The sequence below is a fragment of the Erpetoichthys calabaricus genome, chromosome 13 (assembly GCF_900747795.2).
Source record: "Erpetoichthys calabaricus chromosome 13, fErpCal1.3, whole genome shotgun sequence".
Taxonomy (NCBI): Eukaryota; Metazoa; Chordata; class Cladistia; order Polypteriformes; family Polypteridae; genus Erpetoichthys; species Erpetoichthys calabaricus.
Window position 1 is genome coordinate 59,615,348 of NC_041406.2, and position 21,820 is coordinate 59,637,167.

Below are 21,820 nucleotides of genomic sequence, written 5' to 3' on the forward strand. Positions count from 1 at the left end.
CCACCGCATTCTTAATGCCTGTAACCCGCGGTTAGCTGGGGGTCTCAGGGGGGTTGTGGGGTCGGTGGAAGACCTGGTGAAGGTGGGCTCACAAGTGGAACGGGACTGGGGAAACTCAAAAACGTACTGGAACAAGGTACAAGCCAGTACACGAGAAACCCAGCCCCTAAAACCCCAGCGAGCCAAACCTTGCCGGTCGGAAGCCGATCTCGCCATCATGCAAGCGAGTACGTCCCTCCTGATCGTCCCAGTGAAGCTGCGGGGGTGGCAGGTAGATGTGGTGGTGGATACAGGGAGCCATCACACCTTAATCCGCTCAGGTATGTGGAAGAAGATTAGCCGACCGACAGACAACTTAACATCTTCCCCGTCTGTCCGATTTGTATTGGCAGATGGGAGTGAACACAGGGCCCTGGGCAAAGTCCCCTTGAGGTACAGTGTACTTTCCACCACCTGGGAGATGGATACATATGTCCTGGATGACCGGCACCTGTCCGTCCCGTTACTCCTTGGGCTGGACTCTTTAACCACCATGAGGATGACCATCCATCTCAGTCCCAGGGGGTATACGGTGCCAGGGGAAGGGGTATGCGACTTCATTCATAAATCCAAAGAAGATCTGGGCTCGGAATTCATTGGCTTCTACGCGGCAGTGAGGAGTGACGTAAGCACCTCGGCGGCAGCCCCTGTGGAGGAACAGCCCGAAGAGGTAAGGCCGGGTGCTGAAGAAGTGGGCCGAGGTGTGGACTGAGAAATTAGGAGTCGCCCGTGGAGTTACCCACGTGATCCACACCTCGGACGAAGTTCCAATAAGGCACCGAGCCTACCGCGTTTCTCCACTAAAAAAGGCCATAATTAAAGAACATCTTGATCAAATGCTCGCCGAGGGAATAATCGAACCATCTTCCTCCTCCTGGGCGTCCCCTGTGGTCCTCGTAAAGAAGACGGATGACACCTATCGTTTCTGCGTGGACTACAGGGGGGTTAACGGGAAGACGAGCCTGGACGCATATCCCATGCCCCTGGTTCATGAGATTCTGGAGTCGCTGCATGGAGCTGCAGTTTTCAGCACACTAGACCTCCGCAGTGGCTATTGGCAGGTGCCGATGGACGAGGGGAGTAGGAAGAAGACGGCAGTCATCACCCCTGAAGGTTTGTTCCAGTTCACAGTCATGCCTTTTGGGCTTAAAAATGCTGGGGCCACCTTCCAGCGGCTCATGGAGCAAGTCCTGAGGGGGTTGATAGGCAAGATCTGCTTTGTTTACATCGATGACATCATTATTTACTCCCCTTCTATTAAACAACATCTCCAGGACCTCGACACCATCTTCCAACGATTACATCAAGCGCACCTTACGCTGAACACGAAGAAGTGTACCTTCATTCAACCCCACATACGCTTCCTCGGGCACATTCTTTCATCTGAGGGGGTCGCTGTAGACCCCGAGAAGACCTTAGCCATCCGAGACTACCCCACGCCCACGGATTTGAAATCTTTGCAACGTTTCCTTGGGGTTAGTGGGGTGGTATCACAAGTTCATTCCCCGGATGGCTGATATAGCGGCTCCCTTGAACAAACTAAGAAAAAAAGATGTCCCGTGGGAGTGGACAGCAGAGTGCCAGGACGCGGTCGAGCAACTAAAGAGCCACCTTCAAGAGCCGCCCGTTCTGGCCCAGCCAGATCCACAGCTCACTTTCCAGGTACAAACAGATGCCAGCAACCTGGGGCTTGGCGCCGTGCTCACTCAGAAAATCCACCAGGCTGAACACGTCATCGCTTACGCCTCTCGAGCCTTGCACGGCGCCGAGCTCAATTATTCGACAGCTGAAAAAGAGTGTTTGGCTGTCGTGTGGGCTGTGGAAAAATGGAGACACTATCTGGAGGGGGTTGAATTTGAAGTGTACACCGACCATCACGCTCTGACCTGGGTATTTAATCACCCGAAGACCTCCTCCCGTCTAACCAGGTGGGTGTTACGCCTCCAGAACTTCACTTTCAAGGTGACCTATCGGAAGGGCTGTGGCAATATTGTGCCTGATGCTCTGTCCAGGGTGTCGGAGCCACCGGGGATGGTGTGTTTGGCAGAGGCAAAGAAAATGATCCTCCCTCTGCCAAGAAGCCTGGAAGACCTGGCTCAAGCACAAGCCACCAGTCCATTCTGCCAGAGCATCAGGGAGGGACTGGAACAGCAGCGTACCGACCGGGTACACTTCGTAGACCTCCAGGGGGTTCTGTACAGGACCACTCCATCCTCCCTTGGGGGTCTGCAACACCAACTAGTCGTCCCGGAAGGGCTCATCCCCGACTTTTTAAATAACTATCACGACAGTCCTTTAGGCGGTCACCTTGGAAGGACAAAGACTTTATTAAAGATCCTGGGGGTTGCGTGGTGGCCGTCTGTCCGGAAAGACGTTTGCCACCACGTGAAGAAGTGCATCACCTGCCAGCAGCTCAAAAACCCACCTGGTAAACCGGCAGGATTTCTGCAATCGACAATCGCGGATGGACCGGGGGAGACTTTGGGAGTCGACCTGATGGGGCCTTTTCCTGTTACCAGCTCAAGGAAGACCGTCCTGATGGTGGTGATTGATTATTTTTCTAAGTGGGTGGAGCTGTTTGCATTAACAGACGCAAAAACTAATAAGATCTGCTCCACCCTGAAGAACGAAATCTTCACCCGCTGGGGGGGTGCCGAAGAACATCATCTCAGACCGGGGTCCGCAGTTCACGAGCTCTCTCTTAGATGAACTTTATACAGACTGGGGAGTGAAAAAAAACCTGACAACAGCTTACCATCCCCAGGCTAACATGACGGAGCGAGTGAACCGGACCCTGAAGAACATGATCGCCTCCTATGTGGGTGAACGCCATCAGGACTGGGATAAATGGCTCCCCGAGCTCCGGTTTGCCCTGAACACCGCTGTGCATGAGGCCACAGGTGAGACACCTGCTTTGGTTGCGCTGGGCAGACAGCTAAAGGGCCCGCTTGACCGACTCCTTCCCAGAGCCCCTAATCCAGAAACCACCACTTACAATAACTTATTCAAAATTGAGGAATTACGGCGGAGAATCCAACAGAGGTTGGTGAGTTCGACATCCAGACATGCCAAGTTATATAATGCCCGGCGTAAGGAAGCGCACTTTCAGCCGGGTGATTTGGTCTGGATTAGAGCTCACCATCTCTCGGATGCCAGCAAAAGGTTCTCCGCCAAGCTAGCGCCTAAATGGTTAGGTCCGGCCAAAATCATTTCTCAAACAGGTCCCGTTAATTTCCAGTTTCAAAGGGGTATCGGCACTGACTCCAAGATAGACACTATCCATGTGGCCAATCTCAAGCCGTACTTCGGCCCTCCCTTGTCCAAGGTTGGGGGGGGGGAATGTAGCGGGGCCACATAGTGTGAAATGTCAGTTCTGAGTGCGTCTCGTTTCATTGTCCCGTTTACTGTTTGTGCATCAGTTTATGCCGTCCCCGTAAAAAGGGGGACGGATGATGGAAGGAGACCACAGCCGCCAACCTGGAAAACACCTGTTTTCAATCAATCAATCCCAGCCGTCACAGGACTATATAAGCCATCAGGAGGAGAAGGAAAGGGAGAGGAGAGAAGGAGATTTTGTTTCAACATTACGACCACGAGCAACCTGTACCTGTTTTCCATATTGCGCTTATCCATCCAGTTTGTTTTCCATCTGCCGGATTTATTTCAAGGACCTCACCACGAGATACCCCGGGGTAGGACTTAATCATCCACCACATACACGAGGATTCACGGTGAGGCTGTTCCATTTTTTTTCCGGGGAGAATCAAACAACTCTATCACTAATTCAGTCATCCGCTTTCAGGACATTTTCTTTATTACCGGACTCACGTACTCATTCATTTTCAGTTTATCAGTCATTGTCGTTTTCGTGTTGTGTGTTTATTTGTTACAGGGACAAGGGAGGGTTTTTGTTGTATATATTTATATATGTTTGGTGGTGTTTTGTTATTGCTGGGGTGGAGGGATATTTGTAGTATTTATATGTTTCTATTTTTATATTTCATTTCATTTAATACATATAATCTGTTTAATTTTACATCCTGTTTGTGTACTTATATTTTTCACCGTCGATTGTGGGGAAAAGTTCAAATGGTAAGAAGTACGGCTTGATAGTTAGATTATTTCTCAGTTAATTATCCAGGCCACTGGTCTTGGAGGTGTAGCTGCCGGCTGGGTAAAAGGGGTCGGCCGTTACACAGTTATGTGGACTAAAGTCACAAATTACAAGTTTAACCAAAACAGTTATATACCTGTTCTAAGCTTGTTGAATGCTACTAATGATGAATTTATTCTATTTCAGTCAAATATCACTTTGAATAAGGAACACATTCCACGTCCCAAGAGCCAGTTTCTGTAGCCGAGGATCAGACCGCCAAGGTCCCCGCCTTCGGCCACCACCCAACTCACACTGCACCTGACCTCCTTGGCCCCTCCCATAGGTGGTGAGCCCATGGGAAGGGGACCCATGTTACCTCTTCGGGCTGTGCCCGGCTGAGCCCCATGGGTGCAGGCCCGGCCACCAGGTGCTTGCCATCGAGCCCCACCTCCAGGCCTGGCTCCAGAGGGGGGCCCCGGTGACCCGCATCCGGGCAAGGGAAAACGTTGTCCAAAGGTTTGATTCATCATTGGAGGTTTATTGAACCGCTTTTTGTCTCATCCCTCACCTAGGACCAGTTTGCCTTGGGTGGCCCTACCAGGGGCATAAAGCCCCGGACAACAGAGCTCCTAGGATCATTGGGACACGCAAACCCCTCCACCACGATAAGGTGGCAGTTCGGGTGGGGGGACGGGTCCTAACTGTTGTTTGTACGTATGCGCCAAACAGCAGTTTGGAGTACCCACCCTTTTTGGAGTCCCTGGAGGAGGTGCTAGCTGCTGGGAGACTTCAATGCTCACGTGGGCAATGACAGTGAGACCTGGAAGGGCGTGATTGGGAGGAATATCCCCCCCCCCCCATCTGAACCCGTTTTGTTATTGGACTTCTGTGCTCGTCACGGATTGTCCATAATGAACACCATGTTCAAACATAGGGGTGTTCATATGTGCACTTGGCACCAGGGCAACCTAGGCCTCAGTTCGAAGATCGACTTTGTGGTCGTGTCGTCAGACCTGCGGCCACATGTCTTGGACACTCAGGTGAAGAGAGGGACAGAGCTGTCAACTGATCACCACCTGGTAGTGAGTGGGCTTCGATGGTGGGGGAGGATGCCGGTCAGGCCTGGTAGGCCCAAACGTGTTGTGAGGGTCTGCTGGGAACATCTGGCAGAGTCCCCTGTCAGAAGTAGCTTCAACTCCCACCTCCGGCAGAACTTCGACCACATCCTGAGGGAGGTGGGGGACATTGAGTCCTAATGGGCCATTTTCACTGATGAACAAAACAAACTAAAACATTCCTTAATTCACTCCCCACATTGGTATCTGTAAATTTAACAGTGGTGTCTCCACATTAATTATGCCAGGTAGTAAGAGGCAAAAGGATATTATAAGAAGAACCAGGAGTAGAGACAAGTCATTTATCAAAGCCAGAAATCTAACCCATCAATCAGTCATATCTTTCACCAAGAACCAAAAGATTAATCTAAACTCACATTCAGGAGAAAACAAACAACAATCTGTTATTTATGGTCAATATTGAAGCAAAACACAGACTAAAAAAAAATACGTTTTATTTGCAATCTCAGATAACAAGGAAGTACACAACACTGACCTTAATAACATCACACACCATGCAGTTCCAGGCATCTGTGCACACTGTAGCCACATCAGGGCATTATCAGGGCAATGGACACAAAATGGTGGTGTTCATATAATAACAAATATGGTGGCATAATAAAATGTGAGAATATTGAACTGTATTAAGTAATTTTCTTACATAAAAATAAATGACAAAATGAATTCTGTATATCAAAAAAGTCTAAATAGAGAAACCAAAGCTAGAAATAAAGTCAGAAAATATTTCAAAGCAAATTTAGACCATAACATAGCCCTACATTCTAAGGTACAGTCCCTAAATGCCCCCATAGAGACTGAGTGTGTTTGTATTAAACAAGGAAAATAAAGAAAGAGGAAGTTTTTTTGTGTGGTTTGTCTCTGGCCTCTGTTTAGCATTTATGTGAAGAGAGTGCAGACAGAACCATGGTAAGTCTTCCATAAAATTGAGTGTGCCTCCCCCCAGTGGCAAAAATCTTTGTGGCTGTTTTAGAATTTCAAGGAAGAACATATTGACATCCATATATATATATATATATATATATATATATATATATATATATATATATATATATATATATATATATATATATATATATATATATATATATATATATATAGTGGGGCAAAAAAGTATTTAGTCAGCCACCAATTGTGCAAGTTCTCCCACTTAAAAAGATGAGAGAGGCCTGTAATTTTCATCATAGGTATACCTCAACTATGAGAGACAAAATGAGAAAAAAAATCCAGAAAATCACATTGTCTGATTTTTAAAGAATTTATTTGCAAATTATGGTGGAAAATAAGTATTTGGTCACCTACAAACAAGCAAGATTTCTGGCTCTCACAGACCTGTAACGTCTTCTGTAAGAGGCTCCTCTGTCCTCCACTTGTTACCTGTATTAATGGCACCTGTTTGAACTCGTTATCAATATAAAAGACACCTGTCCACAACCTCAAACAGTCACACTCCAAACTCCACTATGGCCAAGACCAAAGAGCTGTCAAAGGACACCAGAAACAAAATTGTAGACCTGCACCAGGCTGGGAAGACTGAATCTGCAATAGGTAAGCAGCTTGGTGTGAAGAAATCAACTGTGGGAGCAATTATTAGAAAATGGAAGACATACAAGACCACTGATAATCTCACTCGGTCTGGGGCTCCACGCAAGAACTCACCCCGTGGGGTCAAAATGATCACAAGAACGGTGAGCAAAAATCCCAGAACCACACGGGGGGACCTAGTGAATGACCTGCAGAGAGCTGAGACCAAAGTAACAAAGGCTACCATCAGTAACACACTACGCCGCCAGGGACTCAAATCCTGCAGTGCCAGACGTGTCCCCCTGCTTAAGCCAGTACATGTGCAGGCCCTTCTGAAGTTTGCTAGAGAGCATTTGGATGATCCAGAAGAGGATTGGGAGAATGTCATATGGTCAGATGAAAAAAACTCTACTCGTCATGTTTGGAGGAGAAAGAATGCTGAGTTGCATCCAAAGAACACCATACCTACTGTAAAGCATGGGGGTGGAAACATCATGCTTTGGGGCTGTTTTTCTGCAAAGGGACCAGGACGACTGATCCGTGTAAAGGAAAGAATGAATGGGGCCATGTATCGTCAGATTTTGAGTGAAAACCTCCTTCCATCAGCAAGGGCATTGAAGATGAAACGTGGCTGGGTCTTTCAGCATGACAATGATCCCAAACACACCGCCCGGGTAACGAAGGAGTGGCTTCGTACGAAGCATTTCAAGGTCCTGGAGTGGCCTAGCCAGTCTCCAGATCTCAACCCCATAGAAAATCTTTGGAGGGAGTTGAAAGTCTGTGTTGCCCAGCGACAGCCCCAAAATATCACTGCTCTAGAGGAGATCTGCATGGAGGAATGGGCCAAAATACCAGTAATAGTGTGTGAAAACCTTGTGAAGACTTACAGAAAACGTTTGACCTCTGTCATTGCCAACAAAGGGTATATAACAAAGTATTGAGATGAACTTTTGTTATTGACCAAATACTTTTTTTCCACCATAATTTGCAAATAAATTCTTCAAAAATCAGACAATGTGATTTTCTGGATTTTTTTTCTCATTTTGTCTCTCATAGTTGAGGTATACCTATGATGAAAATTACAGGCCTCTCTCATCTTTTTAAGTGGGAGAACTTGCACAATTGCACACATATATATAGAGAGATTCACTCGAAATGTGCTTCTAAGTATCTGGAGCTTCAAACAAGGTGAGATGCCCCTGCATCGGAGGAATGAAGTAGGCGCTGGACAGCTGTCGCGACATTTAACCTCTGTTTGCAACTTCTGGGTGCATACCGCACATACCCCTTCACTGAGTCACTCAACTTCTCATCAGGATGGTGGTGTACAGTATTGAGCAGTGCATCTTCATGGTGCAAACCTATTGTGTCATCAATTCATTTAAGTGATGTCAGAATCAACTGGATGATCATGAGTTAACGGAAGATTACTTCCAGCAAGATGGAACAACGTGTCATACATCGGCAAGGAGCATGGCAGAAATTGAGTCCTTCTTCAGCAACAGGGTAATTTCGAAGGGGCTTTGGCCGCGACAGTTGCCTGATCTGACACCACCAGACTTCTTCCTTTGAGGTATGCTCAAAGGAAAAGTCTGTCGGAACAAGTCTCTTACTGTGGAAGATGGAAAACATCCAATATGAAATTGCTGCTCTTCCCCCGAGACCCTTGCCAATATATTCAGGAACATGGAGCACCGCGTCAAAATGTGTCTGGCAGAAAACAGAAACCACAGCACTTTGGTCAGCGGCTGTTGTATGTAAAGTGCTTTATAAATAAAGTTGACTTGACTTGATTTGACTTCCAGCATCGCATGTAATTCAATCGATTACACATATGTCAAGGTATATAGTGTATTTTTTGGGTTCAGATTGCTTCATCTTTCATCAGATTGCCCCTCCTCGAACCGCCACCTTATCATGGTGGAGGGGTTTGCGTGTCCCAATGATCCTAGGAGCTCTGTTGTCTGAGGCTTTATTCCCCTTGGTAGGGTCACCCTAAGGCAAATTGGTCACTAGGTGAGGGATGAGACAAAGTGCGGTTCAAAAAACCTTCTATGATGAACAAAAAATTTGGACGGCGTTTTCCCTCGCCCGGACGCGGGTCACCGGGGCCCCCCTCTGGAGGGGGAGAGTTGTTTCATTTAAAATTCATTGTGGTAATGTACAGAACCAAAATTAGAAAAAAGTTGTCTCTGTCCATATATTTATGGACCTAACTGTAGTTTAAGAACCTATGCTCTACACTGTGACTTTAATTTGGATAAGCAGATATAAATTATGAATGGAGGAACTGATTAAAACAGTAAATATTCATGCCCCATCATATTTTGGAAGAGTAAATATGTGTCTATACTTACATATTAAAATAATACATAATTGGATTAACCATCTTTGGGAATATTATGCTGTATATATTATACATAATACAGTGAGAACACCTTTTATTGATATGATAATTTGGGATATCAAGAGGTCTGGAGGTGCATGAGAGAGAAAAGAATACCAGAGAAGTATGTGGGGATTGTCCAGGATATGTATCAGGGATTAAGGACTCAAACAAGATGTCAATTAGAGAAGGTCTGTACCAGGGATCTTTTTTAAATACTTACCTCTTTGGTCCAGTTATGGATACATTGAGTCCTGGGATAAATGATCAGGATTCAGAAGTTAGCCTGCAGGGAGAGCTATTGAAAAGAGTGAATAAATTTAAATATCTGTGATCAGTGGTAGCCCAAGACAGAAAATTAGATGCAGAGATAACCCATAGAGTACAGTGTGAAAGGAACAATTGGAAGAAGGTATCAGAAGTATTGTGTGATCGAAGAATTAAGGTGAAGATTAAAGGTAAGGTTTTAAGACAGTGGTAAGACCAACATTGGCATATGGAGCTGTGACATGGGCAGTAAAGGGAGCGCAGGACAAGACGTTATATGTGGTAGAAACGATAATATTGAGAGGGATGTGTGAAGTTACAAAAAAGGACAGAATAAGAAATGAGACAATCAGAGGTACAACAAAAGTTGGAGAGGTGCCTAAGAAAGGTACAGGAAAGTAGGATGAAGTGGCACGGGCATGTGATATGGAGTGAAAATAAATATATGGGCAAAAGAGTGATGGGAATGGAAGCACAGGGAAATAGAAAATGAGTATATATCACCATTAAATAAATGCTATCGGAATACTAGGGGGCTCTGCTCCCTGCTCGCTTCGCTCACCAACCCCCGGACGGGCGCTATGCGCTAGCCACTTTGCAGATCTGCCGTTCGCGTATGAGGAGGTGGATGTATAATTAAAACAGATTGTTATTTTCGTGGGAATTGTTACATATGCGTAATAGAACTAACTATTACAGTGCAGCGAGTAATTAACCATAGTAAAACATAATAAATTGAAAGAAAATTTTGTTTCATGTTGCGTTAGAGGTATTCGTTGCGTTTTACGTTTTCGTTCTGTTTGGCTTTGAAATTAACATGCTAATTTTTTTTAAACTTACACTTTTATTGTAAAACTTCAGTAAAAACAATATCTGGAATTAACTTTTCATCAATATCGCATTGAATTTTGATTCTGTGTTTGGACTTACATCGTGACAATGCAACGTATAACTGCCTATGAGTGAATATCATTTCTTTCTCGCTAATAAATAAACCGACTTTTTCGAATGTTTGTCCCTGTGATTTGTTAATTGTCATAGCAAAAGCTATTCTAACGGGAAACTGTAAACATTTTAAAACAAATGGCATATCAAGATCTCCTTTGGTGTCTAATGTTATCTGCAGAAGATGTGCTAAATTACCTTTCTTGTCGCCTGTTAAAATTTTACATGTCAGAATTGTTTGACCAATTTTGAATACAACTAATCTTGTCCTATTGCATAGCCCATCACTCGGACATAAATTATGCAATAACATTACGATACATCCTTCTTTCAACAGTAATTTGGCCAGTGGAAGGCCCAACGGTGTTAACGGTTGTAGACATTCTACAGGATATTGTAAATTGATGTTGTCATCTTCTGCATCATCACCACCAACTGTTTCAGCATAGTCTATTTATACGCATTTAACCAATTTGCCGTTTAACCGATCGACAATTTCCTAATTAATTTGTTTGACTTCATCATTTCTCGGTGCTAGGATTGCCCGTGTACACATTTCTTCTGTTGATAACCCTTCAGGATGAAATTCTTCAAAAAGATTTGGACATAATAAGTCTTCTTTTATTTGGAACTTAAAGTGAGGAAAACGTAAAAATTTATAAGAGCTGAGAGAGCAAGAACTGTGTCTGACAAAAAGCATTTACATGAAGGAGAGGTGAGAGGACCGTTGGCATGGTTGAAAATGGTTGAGAGGAGGGTGGGACTTGAAAAAATCTCTTGGCAATAGTCTCGTCTTGCAGGACTTGAAAAAAACCTCTTGGCAATAGTCTTGTCTCAAGATTTTCTTTAATAATTGAGAGATAAGGATTTAGCTATTGTTGCCTCTACTAAAAATATTGAATTACTTTAGCTATGGCATTAATTTCTGCGATTTGAATAGGAAATGCATAGTCAGAAAATATGTTATTCAGTAGTACTCAGATACGTATCTGTTGGTTTACATTAAATTATAAATGCACACTTGACTTTATGTAGAGCAAAGCTCAATAGAGTTGTCAGAAGTTTACTCTAGTTATCTGGATCAGGTGTCAACACTTTAGTAACTTGTTTGTTTTAATGGGACTTGAGCATTAACGCAATCTGTAAATGCAGAGGAAATACATTTGAAAAGTGCTGTATGACAAAATGTCAATTGCTTTAAACAAATAACGTTTTCTTTTTTTCGTACTAATAGAGGTGGGTAATAAGGAGAAAATTAACTCAAAAAGAAGCCACTAATAATAGATGTAGTTAGCATTTTTCAGTTTGATTTCAGGTTTTTTTGTGTACAGTAATTTCTACACAAACCACAAACATTTTTTTTATAACATACTAAACAGTTCCAAACAAATGCATTTCAATATTTGTACTATTGTCGAAAGTCTTTCAACAGCAATAGTTGAGAGTTTTGTATTTTATTTAGAGTACTGACAGTTTTTTGTTTATGTTTTTTGGAATTAGGTGATAAGTTGTTTTTTTTTTCTTTATTTCCCCTTATATAGTTTCTTGTATTAGAAATTTTTAGTTTTCGCATACCCCTTGTGGTCAGAATGCAGGGTCAGCCATTATGCGGCCCCCCTGGAGCAATTGCAGGTTAAGGGCCTTGCTCAAGGGCCCAGCAGAGTATGATCTCTTTTGGAAGTAACAGGGATTAGATCCTTCCAGGTACCAGCGTAGATCCTTACCCTAAATGTTTACTTTAGAGAGTGGATATTCAATTAGTATTGTAAGGGATGAATACAATATTTTAAGTACATTGATCAAGGCATAACTAAAGTAAATATATACAATATTTTTAAATACATTGATTTTATCTTACCGAAAACATTGTACTTATTACTTGCAAAACTAATTGAGTACAATCATATTCTTAAAAAGTATTGTTTTCAAACTCTGAATTCATTATTGATAATAGTTCTGAAGCTCAATTCAAGGTTATGGGGGATGGAGCATATCCCATCTGCACTAGGCAGGAAACAGTAATGAAAAGGGTGCCAGAACCTTGCATCAAGATGTTTATGATTATAATTATTAAAAAGAGATAACTTTATAATAGGCTAATCGGCTGTTTGATCTACTCCAAACTGAGCGCTATTTAACTTATAGTTCTTCTGTTTAAAGTTAAAGTTAGATTTTATGAAGATTATTTGTTTTTCTGTCATGTTCACTTCATTTATCAGGTTCATATTTATCGAGCAACTAATAAAATAATACATCTTTTGTTATTTTTTAAATCAGATGTAATTTGTTTTTCAGTTTTCATGTGATGTATCTTCTCTGTTTTATAGAAGATTGTATGTTAGAAAAGGCATATCCTTATTTTTAAAAAGAGTAATTCTTTTCTGTCACTTTAACAGTCTGAGCATTTTGAAGCTCTGATGTAACTAAATAGCTAGATAATCCTATGATTATCCATTATCTATGACCCCTTTTAGCTTCAGGCTACAGGTAGTTGATTTTTCTTTTCTTTTTTGTATGAAAGTTGGGAGTGTTTTTGTTTAAATACAGCTAATCACTTTTTGTTTCCAAATATAAGCTGTGCATGTATGTGCACGTAAATGACTTCCGGAATGCTTCCGGGATGCAAGAACAGCAGACAGCCACAAAACTCAAAAATATGAAATTAGAGTTATTTTATTGCTCCTATTCATGAATGCAGGTTTTCAGAAGTTAAAGAAAGGTATGCATTGATATAAGTCAGAGAATATATATGACATAATGCAGCTCCTTCCAATGCATCTCCTTCCAACCTTAATATTTTGGCTTCCTCAAAGAGATTCTCTGTTCATTTTTTATCAAGAATTCAGAAGTATATTTTTCTGACAGATGTTAGATTGTAATCAAATATAATGACTATGACAAGCAGGGAACTTTTTTTTTAAAAAAGGTTTATTGATCAAGAAGTGCATTATTGTACTGATATTTAACAGATATTGGAAACCAGTAATAGTGGTCTAAATGAAAACTCATTTTTTACAAAAAGAAGTTAGATTGATATTCTTGAACAGGTAACTGTAAGGGTCCTTTAACTTTTTTTCACTTTTTTTTTTTGTTTTCAAGACATTTTCATGAAGTGCTTTGCCGTGGTGTTACAATATTCCAACGTTTAGTTTGGTGGCTCAGTACTCAGTATGTGAGTTGCTACCAAGTGTTGAACATGGCTGTGTGTCTATCAGTTTGCACCAAAGAAGTGCAGGGAAGTGTTAGTTGAGTATTTATACAGAAGGAGACAAGCTGAAATTCACACTGATTTGTACATTAAGTATTGGTGTCATTTTTCAGCTAGGGTATCTCCCTAAGAGGCAGGACCACCTTCCAATCACCATCAGGAACGACCCTCTATCCTCTAAATATGGAGGGTCCCCCATAGTTTCTGATGGTTCATTTCAAATGTGCTAAGGGGTGGAGAGTTTCCTTGTGTTTTACTGTGCTTGGTAGCTTTTGCAATTGCTACATTTTTTAACCTGTGCTCTGTGTTTGACTTTGTTTTGGATACTGTATTGGGACTGTGTTTGCCTTGGATTGCCTTGCGTTCTTTGTGCTCCACAAAGCTTCTTGTGCTAAAGAGCATTTTTGTTTAAATTAAGTCTTTTATTTTATAAAGATTCTTTGAGACCCTTTTTGTGTCTAGCTGAGTTTTGTCATTAAAACCCACCCCTGTGGGCAATTTTGAAATTATTTATAAAACTTATGTGCTACTGGGACTCCCAGTTCATAACAATTGAAATAATGGTTTGCATCTCTAAGGTTTGAAGAATGGTTGGAAATGTTTAAAAGTGAAAAAGGTTGACCAATTTAGAATGTTCAGAATGGCCATTACCATCACCTACTGAAGTGAAGCGGGCACAAACAAGGGTAATCATTCTTATTGAGAGAAGTGTAACAGTTGGGTAAATTGCATTACAACTATTGGTTGGGTCATTGATTTGTAGGTAATAATAGTGATTAACTGATTCACCGTTCATTCAAAAAATGTTTTTTTTTTTTTTTTTTTCCTGAAGTCATTCAGGAAGATGTTGTTTTAAGTATATAAAGAACACAGGAGGCTCTACACAGGTTCTTGTGCTTCAAAATAACACCAAACAGTCAAGCACTTATGTCTTTACAATGTTTTTTAAAGATGCTTTTAAATTTACTGTAGTGATTGTTTGAACAAGTATATAATATGTATTCTTTCCACTTTGCTGTAAATATGGCATCCTGTTTTTTGAAATTAACATAACATTCTCAAACCTGCTTAATCCAGTCTAGGGTCATGTTTGGCTAAAGCTAATCCTGTCAGCATTGGGAGCCAACCTTCAACAGGATGCTAGTTCATCACTGGGCCATTTCAAACAAACACACACAAATATTCATGCACAACAAAGTTACAGTCTCAAATAAACTTTAACAGTGTCATTTTTGGCATGAAATTTCTGGAGCGACCATACTAGAATAAGCGTGCACACCTACATAGAATTAACATTAATATTAACTTACCTAGCTAATAACATCTGTCACCCTTTCATGCAATGAGTAGTGTGATGTGCAAGATTATGCATCATTTGTATCACAAAAAATCATTCAGTCTGTTGTTGGTGCCGTCTATCTCGATTGGATCATTTTGATACTCTCTGACAAACAACAGCAATATAGATTTAAATGTTAAATAAAACGAGAGCCTCATATCCACCCACAGCCCAGAAAAATATATTGGCTATGAGCAGCTTAAATTGAAACAGCCATACCTCAAGTTCAGAATCAAACATCTTTGAAGTGAACAAGAAGAAGCCACAATAACACAGAAAGAATGTACTGAAAACACCTATTGCTCAAGCACAAAACTATGGGATTGTCCAGTAGCAGAACTAACCGCTGTGCAGCCAAGTGTTTTCTGGGCAGCGGGAGGCTGGCAGACAAGTAAAAGAATTAGCTTTTGGATATGTGTACTTTCTGGTCTGGAACTCAGTGCCTCCTTAGAACACGGGGGCATCGTACCGCTGGTTTAATTTCCACAATTAATGAAGCAGCACAGACAAGGGTTCCTTAGTGGCTTTTTCAAATTAAGTACCTGCAGGAAGTCCTTCTCAGTGGACAGTGAAAATCAAGATGCTGCTTGGTCCCATTCTGAACAGTGTAATGTTTTGTGCTTTATACATTCCTGGTACTGCTCTACATTGTTTTCTATTTTCAAAATAACCACAGTAAATATTCAGTGATGTATTGTTGATGTATTGTTTTTCCTTTGTTTTTTATTTATTTTGAAGGATATTGTTGTATCTGTTGTTTTGAGTGAGCTGTGTGCTGTTCTACTGTTTTGTTTTTTGAATAAATAAAAAGTACATTGATTGAATAACTGAAAATTGGAAAAAGTGCTGAAGAAAACAAAGGTGAAGGTTATTGTAAACTTTTACTAATAATAAGCTAAATTGCTGAGGGAAGCTTATTACTTATATTAAATGATATGTTTTTCAAAATAAGCACTACATTATTAAGTAACGCTGGAATTCAATCTTAATGCATCACAGTAAATATTTTGGTGTAATACTTACAAGTGTGTAAGATCTTTCTTTATTGTGAAGTGTTACCTAATGTATGTGGAATGAATTTGCTTAGTTAAACAACAGATACTGTAGTTAACTTGTCAGCCTCTTTGTTAAGTTCAGTTCATTGATTTTGTTTAGTAGCATACACATTGTAGTGTGTCAGATCAGGTCACTAAATAGATTGAGACATTCTTCTTCCAAAATATACACCAAAGACATTCAGTTTCAGAAAAAAGACTAAACAGATGTTATCATGCAACCTTTTTAGTATAAACATAACAAAAGCTACCTTACCCTCAATAGCATGATGTATATAAAGTACAAACAGTGTTTATTTTTGCTACAGTATTTGAAAATTATTCTTTGTTTACCTTTAATTCTATTCTATGTATACATTTTTTGTTCTCCAGTATATAAGTGTATATTCTATTTTTTTTTGTAGGTTTATATCAGCTTGCCAGAAAGTACACCTTTCAGCAAAAAACTAGATGAGCCAAGTGCCATCAGACGACTTGCAAAGGAAGCAAAACATAGAAATATTTTGGTTTATGGTCTCCTGGTTAATTATACAAAGGTATGCATTTCCTTTACACTTAAAGGCCAAATATATATGCATTTTACAGTCCATTTTAATTGTAAGAGCACAATGGAATGTCTTTTTTATTTGAGGTGGAGGCAAATAAATGAAAAATGTTCTTGTTTTTCAAATCAATGGCTTTTCTGGTGTAAATCTTCCTTAAGGCAGTTGGTATATTATCCATGTCAGTTTGGAAAAATAATATTTCTGAAAAGATTTTAATAGTATACTTATAAATATATTTAACTTTTTATGGTTATCACTTTATTTATACATTTTGGATACATGTTTATCCAGGTAACTCATATATGTCTTAGCAGTAGCAAGAACAAGGCAGGAACAAACCATGGATATGATTTTAAACCATAAAACAGCAAACACAAGAAATCTACAAAAACTGTTTTTGGGGTGATTGAAAATTTTCAGATCACTAAAAAATCTTTGGACTCCCAAAAAATGATAAATACAAGGAGAAAACATTAAAACTCCAAACTGAAGACACAATGTTAGTGTTTCAAATTACCAGTTTTAATATTTCAGTCCTGCAAATGTCTTTAAATGTCCTCTGATTGTTAAACAGGGCATGGAAACAGTGGAAGTTTTGATAGGATAATCAATGTCAACATTTTAAATCACTTTTTAAATGGTGGAAATGAAAAATCAATTTAAATTTCAGCTTTTGTTTGTGTAATCTTTATTCACCTTTAATAAAGTCTTGTACCCATTAATATTTAAGTGGATAACAATGACGTGATTGCATACATGTTCTCTATAATACAAACCATTAAGTATGGAAGATTATTTGTGCCAAAATTAAATGCAATCTAATGTGATAACTATTTTGAAATGTAATACATATGCAATTGGGCTATTTAATTTTGGCATGGTTTTATTTTGTCACAATTAAAATCATATCAACCTAATAATAGATTGTGTTTTGCTATGGCACTTAATTAAAATGCAATATAAAAGCGAATTGCATTTTACTTCATGTCCATAGATCATATATTATAACTAAAAGCAAATCAGACATACAGTATTGCATTTTGGTTAGTGGCAGCACCAAGTGTATGGAATTTAATTTCATATTGTATATTGCATTCAAGATCATGCTTTAATTGTGACGAAATTACATGTAATGAATAACCATCAAAATGTGGGGCAAGGGGTGCCAACAGTTGGGGAAATTGGTGTTCCAATCACGCATGTGTTGTACTTGGAAAGAAGGTGAGTTGATAAGGCAGGGGACATGCTAACAAATGTTGTTGATGCTAACAAATGTTTCACCATATTGAGTAATTATTTAAAACCTCTATCAACCCACAGCTCAAAAATGTAACCGCACTACTTAATTTAACATGCATAAACAGAAAACAACTTTTTCAGCAAGACCTAAAACAGTTTTCACGGTTTCAGTTAACTAGTCCATATTGCCTACATTTGTGCTCACCACTAGAATACAGAATACACCTTTTTCCTTATTTATTGGTACCTCTTGCCCCACTTTTTAATGCTGATTGGTCATTTGGTTACATTTTGTTTTGAGTTTTGGCACAATTAAAGCATGGTCTTGACCAAAATGCAGTACATACTAAGCAAAATGGAATATATCTTCTTTGCTTTTAGTTTTGAAATATGATCTATGAACATTAATTAAAATTCAATTCACTTTTGTATTGCATTTTAAACTGACACTAAAATTGTGTGATGTAGTGAAAAGCAATCAATCATTTGGTTGATGCATTTTTATAAAACCATGCCAAAATTAAATATCCCACTTGCATGTGTAGTTTCAACATAATTAACATGTTAGATTGCATGTAATTTTGGCACAAATAATCTTTCATAACTGAGGGAACATTGTGTGGAACTACTTTTGCCTTTGATTATAGCATTATGTCTGTTGCATAGTTCTCTGTCAACTTAGGTCACCTGCAATGAGGAATGACATATTACTTTTCCTAAATATTGTGGAAGATGTCGATATCAGGTTTTCTCATACTAAATACACAAAGTGCTCAGGTTACACCCCCATTTTGCTCCTAAAAACTGATGATAAGGTTTTGGTTAAAGCACTTGCTGACCATCTGGAAAAGTACAGTACTTTCTTCTACTAAGCTATTGTGAGTTTAGCACCAGTATAGACAGAAAGTTAAATCTGTTCCATTATTCTTGATTGCACATGCAAAATCAAATCGTAATTTCTGCCTTTTGTGAAATATCCAACATTTAGTTTGTGGTACATATCAAGATATTAACAGAATATAAAAAACAATTTTTCCATAATTCTGGAAACATTTTGATACTGCAAAAACAACCTGCTGCAAAAACATTTCTTTCATTACTTGTAAGGTTAAGCTGCTCATAATGATATACCTCGGTTTCTTAAACTATCACTTTTAACTGTGGTATAGCCACTTGTATTAAATAATTCCATGGACAGAAGGAGTGCTCTCAGAATCATATCAAAACCTATGGAACAAAGGATAAATAGTTTATCTGTTTGTGCAATACAGTTCAAATATGTACAGTATATACATCTATCCATTATCAAATATCAACTAAATCAAACCTGGGAGAACTGCCCCTAAGCACTTGACTTCTATGGCTGCATGCTTTGGCTTTGCCCTTAGTTTGAGCCTTTACTAGACTATCTGAAGCCTATTGAAGTTTAATAGGTCCTAATTCAGTAATTACCCTTTGTGGAAGCATTGCAGATGGAGCCTGCATCCTCAAAGACTACTCTAATGAACTGACTTTTGCCTCATTGCTAGCATGCAGACTAATTTTACTCAATTCCATGAATTCTATACAACTCTTAAGTTCACAATTTCGATGTCATTCAATGGGAAGAACTGAAAGGAGAGGAACATATATGAATAAGGGAAAATACTACTGTATAATTTTCTCTCTTTCTATATGAAAATCATTTAAAAATTAAGTTAAATTCTAAAGCATTCAAAAACTTTGCATCTTCTCTTGTGTCCATGTAGGCTTCCTCTGAGTGCACTGTTTTCATCACCCATAAAATATGTGTTTCATATAACAAAAAACTAAAACGATAAAAGATATCCTGGACAACACTATTCCGAGATTGATTTTATTCGCTAATTTTAATGGCAAATTCAATGGTTTAACAACTACCTTTGTATATTTGTTTGTTTTACCTAATAATACCACTCATCAGGCTTGGCCTAATTTTACTAGAAATATTTTGACAGCAATTTTTTAACAGTGGTATTTTGGTAGCAAGAGCAGTTATAGTTATTTTGTTTTAATGTCTACTTTTTATTTTTTATTTTATAATATTCTTTTGCACTGTGTAGTATATTCAATACTGTGTTGTGTGTTGGGTTTTCTTTATGTGTCACCACTTGTGGATGCCACTATAACCATATCTGATAAGTACATCAATTTTTTGACTTTGGGATTGTGGGTAGTTTTGTTTGTTCAAGTCTGTTCTGTATGTTTTTAAATATAAAATATAGTGTTTCTTATTTGCATTGAAATCATGCATGTCCCCCTCTCCTCTTGAAAACCCAGTATTCACCTACTAAATTTACTATCTGTCAGGCCAACATTCAAGTGACACTGTTTGAGAGAAAGTGTGTGTCTGTGTGTGCAAGGCACACTTGCCCACCAGTCTCAGATGGATTTCTCTTTATAAGAATTGCTGCCAGTAAAGGGTTCGCTGTGAATCTATGTTAGTAACTGAAAGCATAAACATGAATTATTGACGCTTTGATGCCAGTTGTAGCTTCTATTTGCAAGGTAAATCAGTAATTCTGACTTACCTTATGATCAAATTTCTATTAGCTATTCACTGTGAATGCTTAAATACTGTACCTGTACAAAGTCTCTTCTGTTGTGCCAATGCAAATGTAGAATTAGCCTGAGTGAACTCAAGTAACTTGCCTTTACATGAGACACTACGTCAGTGAATAAACTGACATTGTGCAGAAATATATTCTGGCTTCTATTCTTTGACTGCAACCATAGCCTGAAGGCGTCACACCTGCCAAAGCTCATACTTACCCATCTAATGTGTGGTTGATTTTTTTTTTTATACATTGTGAGGGAAAAAAATAAATGTTACCTTTAACAGATGTTTCGTATTCACATTATACAATTTTCTTTCCTGTTTTCATTTTATGTATTAAGTAAAGCCTGTGTTTATTTTTTATAGCAACAGAGTAACCATATATTTGCAGAATTTATCACAATATATGGAAGTCAAAAAATAAAGTTTTTTTTTTGTTATAGAATTAAACCCTAATGATTGTTCAGGTGTTGTATAGTTATATTAGATTAACAATGCAACAGGTATATAGTTACAGGCATATCAATAGGTAAAATACACTAGATTAACAGATCATTGAATCCCTATACTCAAAATTCATTAACAAACTTTCCACAATAATACCATGAATATTTTTTATTAAACAATAAGCCTTCTAGAAAATACAGTAAACAGAAAAAACATAATTAAAATTAATATTGTATTTGTTGTGACCACCCTGTGCATTAAACACAGCAAAACAGTTTTTTTTATAATTTTGTCGATGTGTTTGGGGTCATTGTCACATGCTACAAAATGGGACTAATCAGATGGTTCCTATTGGTATTGTATGACAGGCTGTCAGGTCAACATGGAAGCATAAATAAGTTTTGATTAATAGTGAGAGGCCCTTTTATTTTAATCAAATCACCAACTGCATTTGCGGAAATACTGTCCCAAACCTTCAGGGAACCGCCACCGTGCTTCACTGTTGCTGTTGTACATTTATCCATGCACTTTTCTCCAGCACTTTGCTGGATTAACAAGCCTTCTTTTAGAGCCAGAAATTGAAAATTTTGATTTATCAGTCATAAGCACCTTCTACCAATTTTCTCCATCCCAGTCCTTGTGCTTCCATGTGCAGGTGAGTAATTTGGCTTTATTTGAACCTTCGAGCAATGGATTTTTGGTCACAATGCTTACACGAAGACAACATTTAATAAAACTTCTTTGGGCTCTAAAAGGGAGTACCAGGATCCAATTGGTTTTTGCCAGTTTGGAGCTGATAGCAGTGCTGGAATCTTCAGATTTCAAAAGAAAGTAAGTTTGATGGATTTGGACCACACATCTGAACATACCTGTTTGCCACAAATTTTCAGATTGGGAAAGACTTTGATGATGCGGGATGACTGTCTTGTTGTGTCTTGTTGGAATGCTGACTTTTGCTGTCATGTAGGATTTGCAGGATAAACCACCACATCTATCACAACCGTACTTTTTTTAATATGATT

The 21,820-nt window shown here is 39.3% G+C and overlaps 1 protein-coding gene across 6 annotated transcripts in view; it reads left to right on the top strand.

The window, feature by feature from the left end:
- The window catches only part of crppa (CDP-L-ribitol pyrophosphorylase A), a 328,414-nt gene that overhangs the window by 233,698 nt on the left and 72,896 nt on the right, over positions 1-21,820 (top strand). For all 6 annotated transcript variants that reach the window (XM_028817033.2, XM_028817031.2, XM_051936123.1 and 3 more), the window contains one exon: positions 16,397-16,528. In XM_028817033.2, coding sequence (XP_028672866.2) covers positions 16,397-16,528 — 132 coding nt within the window. The remainder of the gene's footprint in view (positions 1-16,396; positions 16,529-21,820) is intronic.